This window comes from Sinocyclocheilus anshuiensis, unplaced genomic scaffold, assembly GCF_001515605.1.
Source record: "Sinocyclocheilus anshuiensis isolate Anshui unplaced genomic scaffold, SAMN03320099.WGS_v1.1 scaffold871, whole genome shotgun sequence".
In the NCBI taxonomy this organism is placed as follows: Eukaryota; Metazoa; Chordata; class Actinopteri; order Cypriniformes; family Cyprinidae; genus Sinocyclocheilus; species Sinocyclocheilus anshuiensis.
The window spans coordinates 298,821-308,554 of NW_015542392.1; the positions used below are offsets into that span (position 1 = coordinate 298,821).

Here is a 9,734-nt window from a genome sequence, read left to right on the forward strand (position 1 = left end):
GGCGGCGGCAACAACAATACTACAGCGAGAATAAAAGTTACGCCTTCTTTCTTTGCATGAACATTTGGGTGGCGGTATACAAATCTTCCCACATCGTGACGTAGACATGTGGGGGCGTGTTAGAACGAGCCGTTTTAGGTAGGCGTGGCTGACTCAACTTTTATAAAGAATATCTTCTTTATGCACCAAGAGCTTGTAACACTCCAAAGAGAAAGGAAAAATTGAAATCGCATCATATGACCCCTTTAAATGTCACTGACAACCTCTGTAGTTCCATTTAGTGTCAATGCGTTTTTCAAGACGAGTCGAGCTTTAAGGAGGTTTTACTAATGTATTTTATGTCATAGAACAAAATGTTAAAGTTTCTTATGCTTGTGTCCACCATATACCTTATTTCAGGCATTTATCCAAAAACCCATTCAAAAAACCAAAGAGCAAAAATGCTCGTTTCTGGGTTTTGGCCGACAAAAATACATCATCTCTTTTGCACTCTATACTGTACTTGTGACACCTAGCCCTAGTAGTTTTTTAAAGTTTAAGTGTGCAATTTCACTGAAATTGCATGTTTCAAGTGTACATTTCTTACAAACACGCAGCTTTTGTCTTCTCAAGACATTAACTGATGGACTGGAGTGGTGTGGATTACTTGTGAATTATTGTGTTGTTTTATCAGCTGTTTGGACTCTCATTCTGACGGCACCCATTCACTGCAGAGGATCCATTGGTGAGCAAGAGATGAAATGCAAAATTTCTCCAAATCTGTTCCCATGAAGAAACAAACTCATCTACATCTTGGATGACCTGAAGGTGAATGCATTGTCAGCAAATAGTCATTTTAAGGTGAACTGTTCTTTTAACACTGCAATAAATTATTTTGTCTTGTTTTTCACTAAGAAATATCTAAACATCATTTAAAACTAAATTGCGTTAAGATATTAAGAGAATAAAGATATTTCAGAGAATATATTGTGAATTATGCTTCCGTTAGATTTATTAAGATGGCGATACCATGTTTTGAATATGGTAATCATTCTGTACCATGGAGTATATCAAAATACATTACATTTATGCAAGTGACTTGCATTGCATTCAACATTTTATCAATTCATGCATTCCCTGGGAATCGAACCTACAACCTTCGCTTTATAATGCCATGTCTAGGGCTGGGTATCGAGTTCGATACTTTGTAGGCACCGACCGAATTGCCTCAATACCATCGAGTATCGAAAAACGTCTCATCGTTCGGTACCAAATTTCGATACCTAAGGGGTTAATCTCATCAGCGTCAGTGAGCCAATAAAGGCCCGGGTATACTTCACTTTCCGCGTTCCGGATGAAATGCAAAATTTCTCCAAATCTGTTCCCATGAAGAAACAAACTCATCTACATCTTGGATGACCTGAAGGTGAATGCATTGTCAGCAAATAGTCATTTTAAGGTGAACTGTTCTTTTAACACTGCAATAAATTATTTTGTCTTGTTTTTCACTAAGAAATATCTAAACATCATTTAAAACTAAATTGCGTTAAGATATTAAGAGAATAAAGATATTTCAGAGAATATATTGTGAATTATGCTTCCGTTAGATTTATTAAGATGGCGATACCATGTTTTGAATATGGTAATCATTCTGTACCATGGAGTATATCAAAATACATTACATTTATGCAAGTGACTTGCATTGCATTCAACATTTTATCAATTCATGCATTCCCTGGGAATCGAACCTACAACCTTCGCTTTATAATGCCATGTCTAGGGCTGGGTATCGAGTTCGATACTTTGTAGGCACCGACCGAATTGCCTCAATACCATCGAGTATCGAAAAACGTCTCATCGTTCGGTACCAAATTTCGATACCTAAGGGGTTAATCTCATCAGCGTCAGTGAGCCAATAAGCCTACAGCACTAGCCGGTGTGTTCGACTAGAAGAGGTGCGACTCTGAGACACTGATTTATTGTGTTGGTTACATTTTGTTCCTTTGTGCAGTGGCTCAGGAGATGAGTCTTTGAGTTTGTATAAACATCAACAAGCTGAAAAATAAAACCAAAGTTTTTTTTTTTAGATAATATAATCTTGTTAAAATTGATTTAATCAAATTGGTATCGAAAAAAGTATCGTTCAGGAACCAGTATCGAAGTCAAGGTATCGGTATCGAAAATTTTTGAACGATACCCAGCCCTAGCCATGTCAGGACGTCATGACTTCAAAACCCAGAAGACTAATTCGCCAAGGATTCCCTTGAGATTTTCCTATGGGTTTTTATAATTGGGTTTTTCAATTCATGAGTAAAATATGGTCTGTGGTAAATATAAGTTGACTATACTTGGACGTTTTGTTGAACAACGTAAACCACACACACTCGCACACCAAACATTCTTATGTAGTTACTTATTACAAACATACATTTTAAAAATGAACAAAACTGCAGTATGGGTGCATGTCATTTATGTTATAGAGCGTTATTTTACTCATTAAAACCCCCATTGAAAACTCACCTTGACAGAAACAGGAATAACATGTATTATCTATCTTATCTGTAAAAACTTCACAAAACTCTCAGAGTGGCAAACTCATATGGGTTTTGTACACTTAGAATCCGACTGAACAGTAAACATATTTTGCCATGTGGCCGACTATAAATGCTTCAACTCCTGCCTCAAAAATGCGCACTCCACTTTGGGACAAAAATGAAAGAGGAAAACTGGTGAGAGATTTTCTGGATTGTGGGATAAATGGAGAGAAAGCGAGACATTTGTGAGAAAGACGTGCACCAAGATGAGAATAGAGAGAAACCTTCAAAAAACAAAACGACTAGAGAAACATCCATCTGCATCCATGAAATATAGACGATAAAACGTCACCAAATGTACAACACAACAGCTATATATAAAATACAGCCACCAAATTCTCATTTCTTCAAGTGGGAATTTGTTTTGACCGGTTTCTCCGTCATTGCGAAGGAGATTTAATGGAATAGTTATTATTAACAAAGTCATCCAGATACGTTTTTTTATTTATTTTTTATTTAATAAACATTTCAAGATTGCAATAAAACTATTTAAAACATTTAAAACAATTTAAATCTCCAGTGGGACTCAAGAGGAGACATGTGAGAGAAACATCTGAGAAGCAGGAGACGCAATTAAGATCTCAGTGGTTTTTCGGTCCAAATGCATGCACAGATCATTTGGTTTTGGGAGAATTTGTTTGGGAAAATTCATACTGAAATTACTTTTGATCATAGGTTTTGGTGTCTTGGCAAATCTGAGACATTAAAATTCCTCTGAAAATCCTAAGACGACATGTATGGGGTCTTTTTCCTCAAGAGAAACATCTGAGAAGCATGAAACTTCAAATTCTTAATTTTTCCCTCTGTTTGTGGGTTAGGGTGAGAAGAAACGGCTGAGATATTACAGAGACCTCAGTGTTTTTACTGTCCAAATGCATGCTCAGATCATCTGTTTTTTAGAGAAATTGATGTTAAATATACAAAATTCACATTGAAATAACGTTTGATTTTAGATTTTGATGTCTTTGCAAATCAGAGCAAAGTCTTAAGTCCTCTGAAAATCTTAGGGAGATACATTGTGAGGTATTTTTTCTCAAGGGAAACATCTGAGAAGCATGAAACTCGAGTCTCCACATTTTTATCTCTATTTAATCTCATGGCAGTCTTATAGAAACAATTGAGATATTATAGAGATCTCAGTGTTTTTCAGTCCAAATGCATGCTCCGATCATCTGTTTTTGTCAGAATTTAATGATAACCATTTGAAGTTCACAGTAAAAATACCTCGGAGTTTAGATTTTGGCAAATCTGAGCACAGTTTGAGACATTAAATGTCCTCTGAAACTCAAAAGGAGACACATATTAAGGCTTTTTTTCCCCCTCAAGAGAAACATCTGAGAAGCATGAAACTCAAAAGTCATTATTTTCTTTCCATTTAATATATTGGGAGTCTAGAAGAAAACTTTGCAAAGTTACTGAGATCTTTTTTTTTTTTTTTTTTCTGTCCAAATGCATGCTCATATCATTTGTTTTGGGAGAATTTAATGAAAACTGCTCAACGTTTACACTGAAATTACATTTAGGCAAATCTGAGCACAGCTGAGACATTAAAATATCCTCTAAAATCTTAAGGAGACACATATGGGGTCTTTTTTCTGAGAGGCATGAAACTTAAACATAAACTCTTATTTTCTCCATTTAAATCTCACGGCATGTTTGTAGCAGCAATATATTTACGAAAGAGATCTCATTCACAACTTTTCTTTCCTACAAGATTGTTCGATTCCAGATATTCTCTAAATCGAAGAGCAGAGAGATCATCTGTCCCCGCCTCTGACAAGGCCATTGCTCCAGACTCACAAAAGAATACTCCAACTTCATTGAGTGAAAGGCAACACAAAGCAAACAAACCCCCAAACCGCTGTCACGCCACCCCTCCCCAGCAGGCCTCCGCTGCTCTCCCCTCCTTCTCAGCTCCCGCTATTCAAGGGAAATGTGTATTTCCCACACTGGAGTTGTCCAGCAGGGTCTGCCCGGCAGGGGTTTTGCCTCGGGCTGAACAGGGAGACGGACTAGAGGTTACATCAACACACACACCGCTGCGGCATGTCACATCCTCACCGCCGGTTGCCTTGGCGCTGTTAGCCAGCAGCTCCGGGCCAGGAGAGCAAAAAGCAAAACCGAGCTGCTCTACGTTTATACCTCGAGAACATCAGGATTTTTTTTTCTTTCGCCAAGTCGTTTATTACACATGGGTTTTTAAAAGCCTCCTTATCCCATTTACTCGGAATTATGATTATTCTAATGAATTATGATCATTTCTCGGTGCTGGTAACCTGCAATTATGGCGACGTTGATGAAGGACAAAGGTGAACATCTGCATTTAATAAATACTGCCCTGACAAATGGCACCCTTTAATCACTCACTGTCTGTTTTATATGCTACTGATGCGTTTGACAGACAAAACGCTCCAGACAGAAAAGCTCAACTGTAATTAATTTGAACATTTACTAATACATTATTAAAAGCAAAAGTTTAGATCTGTTTATTTAAAAAAAATGGACCTGAGCTATCATGAATTAACAATGCACAACTGTGTTTTCATTAAGATTAATAAATACTGCAACAAACATCCTGCATTAACTAACGGTAACTAATTACACAAATAATGAATGAAGACAGAACCAACAAGTGAATGAAAGTTTGACAGAGGAAGAGGAATAGGGAAAAGACTGCAAACAAATGAAAAAGACAGGAAGAATGAAAGGGCAATGGCAAATGGACAAATTAAGAAAGAATTAACATACAGAAAAAATAAAAAGGAGAGGCAAGAACGACAATAACATTAAAAAATACAAAAAAGAAAGAAGCGAAGAATAAAAACGACAGGAGAGAATGAAAGACCAACTTAAAGTCAAAGTGAAAGAAAGCAAAAAAAAACTAAGTAAGGAAAGAAAGAGAAAGCAATAAAGAACAAAAAAAGCAAAAGAGTGAAAGAAAGAGCAAAAGAAAGCAAAAAAGCATGAATGTGAAAGAAAGAAATAATGAATGAATGAATAAGTGAACAACAGTTTCAGAAAAAGACAAAAAGCAAAAGAAAGTGCAAACTAAGAAAGCAAAATGAACCAATAAAGAAAAAAAAGAAATTAAAAAACAAATAAATGTGCCAGACAAAATAGGCAATGAAAAAGGACAAAAGAAATAGCGAAAGGAACTACTCTGTTACAACAGATTTCAGATTACGATGACTCTGCCATCACATCTGGAGCACAAGTCTCAAAACACAGAACCACCAAACCTGCATCACCATTCTCTCTGCAACATCATCTCAAACACACACACACACACGCATCCAGCGCTGACCTGGCCGTCCCGCGGTGACGAACAGGTGCAGGTCATTAGGCCCGACGCTGCCACCTTCCCCTGTAAGATGTGCGTAAATCCTTGTTGTGGAAAATGAAAGAGTGAAAGTAGTTCTAATTACAAAATGTAAATATTGAGTTTTCCCACAATGGGAAACAGACCACCCAAGATGCAAAACAACCCCCATCCCCCCTCCCTCCCGCTCCCCTTCTCTGTCTCTTTCTCTCGGCCGTCCTGTCAGAGCGACAGGAGAAGGAAACCGTTTGAGCATCACCAAACGTAAATGCACACATACCAGACGTGCACATGTGTACACGAGCGGCCGCTGACATCACTGCATCATGCCTGCATAACAATCCATTAGCCGTGACCTCCAAACGTAACATCTATTCCTCTGGTCCTCGTGCAAAAGCTCGCTAAACACCCAGAGGTTCAGTGCGCGCTTTCGGAGTCACAGGTGAACGTCAAATACTTGACTTTATGGTGCTAAATACCTTTAAATGGCCTCCATGAGACTGTTCTCCACATATGGAACTGAGCAACATGTGGTCGGCATGGACCGAGCCCCGGGAGTTGCCATTTGTTGACGTTTGTTTGTACAGAGAGCATGTCGGTGAGTGATGGGCAATGGAGGTGAATGAGGGCTCAGCTGGGATCTAGAGCTCTGCCCCTCTGGACTCGAGATGTCTTCATTCTGAAGGTGTTCTAGAGGCCCTAAAACACCTCAGTTCAGAGCTGTTCTTCACCCCTTAGATGCTGGTTTGGTTCTACACTCTTAAAAATAAAGGCTCCAAAGGGGAGTTTGCACAGCAATGCCATAGAAGAACCATTTTGGGTTCCTTAAAGAACCTTTCAATGAATAGTTAAACTTTTTTTTCTTCTTATTCTAGTTTAATAACATAGAAACTTTTACCACTAAAAAAGAACATGTAGTGCAATGGAAAAGTTCCATCGTTTCTAAAAAGTACGAATTCCAAAAGGAAGTTTTGGAAGAAACATTTTGGTTCCTCAAAGAACCTTTCAGTGAACAGTTCTTAAAAGAACAATTTAAAAAATAAAAAGATTCTTTACAGGCATTTAGGTTCCATGAAGAACCTTGAACATTCAAAGTATCTTTTCATTGCACAAAAGGTTTTTTTGCACTCTTAAAAATAAAACCACTTTGGGTTCCCAAAAGAACCTTTCAGTGAACAGTTCTTAAAAGAAGCATTAGTGTGAAGAATATTTTAATAATCTAAAGAACCTTTTGTGCAATGGAAAAATTCCATGAATGTTAAAGGTTCTTCACGGAACCATAAATGCCAATAAAGAACCTTAATTTTTAAGAGTCTATAGTGGAAAAAGGTTCTTTAGATAATCAAAATGTTCTTAAGAATTGTTCAATGAATGGTTCTCTGGGGAACCAAAATCTTTCTTCCAAGGTATCACCATTTGGAACCTTTATTTTTAAAAGTGCATTTCTTCCCCCCACTAGAAAGAACCTTTTGTGGAATGGAAAACTTCTTCATGGATGTTAAAGGTTCTTCATGGAACCATCAATGCCAATAAGGTATTCTGTTCTGACAGCCAAATGTTGCATAATTGTTACATATTTAACCTACCTACAAACAAGCATATCGCAATGCTGTCTGTTCTTTGAAAACACATTTTAACACAGTAACTTAATTCCTATGCGAGTTATCATTAATAGAATCTATATCAATCAATTCCAACTTTTATTTTAGATGGGCACGGGAAATAAAAGTGCCTGGAATTTGAGTTTTATGAGGTTTAGAACACAAGTATTCTGGTTAAGCATCTTTATGCCATCAAGAAATGCTTTCAATGCAACAGTCAGAAATGATGTAATATATAAACTCTAGAGATGCCTCTTTTTTTTTTTATACTAGATGGCATCATTCTAGAGGTGTTTCAGTGGTGCACGACCCTGTGAACTCTAAACTGCTTTATTCTACAGGTGCTTGAGAGGGATCTGCAGACGATTGCGACAAACCCCTTAAGTTAAGAAAACCTAGTGATCATTTGTTTATAATTATAACTAAGAGTTGTTTTAGCGTAAGAAGTTTGTTGCAACCGGGCCCTGCCCTTTCGCTCTAGAATGATCCATTCTACACGCTTAAAAATAAAGGCTCTTTATTATCATTGATGGTTCCATGAAGAACCTTTAACATCCACGGAATGGACTTTCCATTGCACAAAAAATGAGTTTGTTTTTTTTTAAGAACTGTTCACTACAAAGTTATTTGAAGAACCAAAAATGGTTCTGTGAAAACCCCATCTTAAAATGGGACCCATCTACAACACATCCAGAGACTGAACTCTAAATCATTTAATTTTAGAGCCATCCTAGAGACTTTTCTAATGGTTTACAACACCTAATTGCTACATTTCTTAATTTGTCCAAACATTTGACACCGTGCATGTGCAATGAGCAAAAAAGACTGCTTTCTTTAACATCTAGCGAAAGCTATTTTACAGTTTGGTGCATCATTATTGCCGTCAGTGAGCAAATAAATCTATCACAAAATTCTCATAAACACACCTGCACAGCATAAACAGTTCAAAGATGTTAATAATACCTCTTTAAGTCTACTTCAGCGCTGTTTGGGGAAAACTGCGTCCCATAAGTTGTTCTTACTGAGCACAAATCATCAAACAGTTATTTTTCCCGGAGTCATTCTTCAGCCAAAAAGGTACATCTCATGTGGAGGGTGAAAAGGGGAGCTTACCTTGCGGGTTTCTGCTGGCAGAAGCGCCGGCTGGCTGCTGGACAAAGGCGGTCAGAGCGACGCTGAATAATCCAAAACCAGCGCGCATCAGAACAGACATGAACATCATGTTAAACACCTTGAACCTTCACACAGAGGGGCAAATTAAATAAAAGCGGACAATTGCGAGACTTTGAGTCCAAGCGTGGATGAAGCTTTATTCCCGGCGCTGGAAACGGAGCGTCTGTTGAATGAGAGAGAGAGTGTGTGTGTTTTAATTCTTGGTCTTGCGGAGATTGTGTGCGCGGAGATCAGGAGGAGAAACACGGTCGAGTTGAGCGCTCATGATCTCAGTCCTGCAGGAGACACAGACAGACAGAGAGAGAGAGAGAGAGAGAGAGAGTGAGAGAGAGAGAGGAAGGGGGAGGAGATATGCACCACAGCGCTTTGCTCTCTCTCTCTTTTCTCTGATAGTAAGTCAATGGTTCTTTATTGGGAAATGTAAAATAAATGAAAAGTTCTAGACATAATAAATGCAAACACATTAATTGTGCGGTTAATGTTTTTGCTAATTATTTAAAATGTAAGAACACAAGACATTGTCAAACTAAAACAGCAAACACGCTTTTGGCTGCATAAGAAAATAAATGGCGTAAGTATTGCATGTTTATTTCTAAAGGGCTGTTATTCATCCAGTTATCATCATGCTGTGAATGTTTTCATGCATTAAAGAACCGTTAAATAAAACATTCATTTCTACAATAGTTTATCAAACCGTCAGTTAGATTATACATTTTAGCCTACTTAAAGTTATTTATTTCAAGTTTAAAATGCTAGTATTGTCCTTCAAACTTAAAAAGCTCCAATTTGGCTGCAGACAAAAGCAAATCTCTTTACTAGCTCATTTACCTGTTCAATTTGAATTTAATTTGTGCAGTTTTAATGGTTGTGTTCAATGACAGATTGGGAGGAAAGGTCATTTTAAAGGAATAGTTCACCCAAAAATTCCTCTTAAAGGGATAGTTCACCCCAAAATGAAAATTCTGTCATTAATTACTCACCCTCATGTCGTTTTAAACGCGTAAGACCTTCGTTCATCTTCGGAACACAAATTAAGATATTTTTGATGAATTCTGAGAGCTCTCAGAC

General features: G+C 37.6%; 1 protein-coding gene across 2 annotated transcripts in view; it reads right to left on the minus strand.

The window, feature by feature from the left end:
- LOC107692800 (signal peptide, CUB domain, EGF-like 3) overlaps nucleotides 1-8,956 on the minus strand; it is a 121,520-nt gene extending 112,564 nt beyond the window's left edge. For both annotated transcript variants that reach the window (XM_016491996.1, XM_016491995.1), the window contains exon 1: nucleotides 8,607-8,956. In XM_016491996.1, coding sequence (XP_016347482.1) covers nucleotides 8,607-8,715 — 109 coding nt within the window. In that variant the 5' untranslated portion in view covers nucleotides 8,716-8,956. The remainder of the gene's footprint in view (nucleotides 1-8,606) is intronic.
- Between the last annotated feature and the right edge of the window lie 778 nt (nucleotides 8,957-9,734).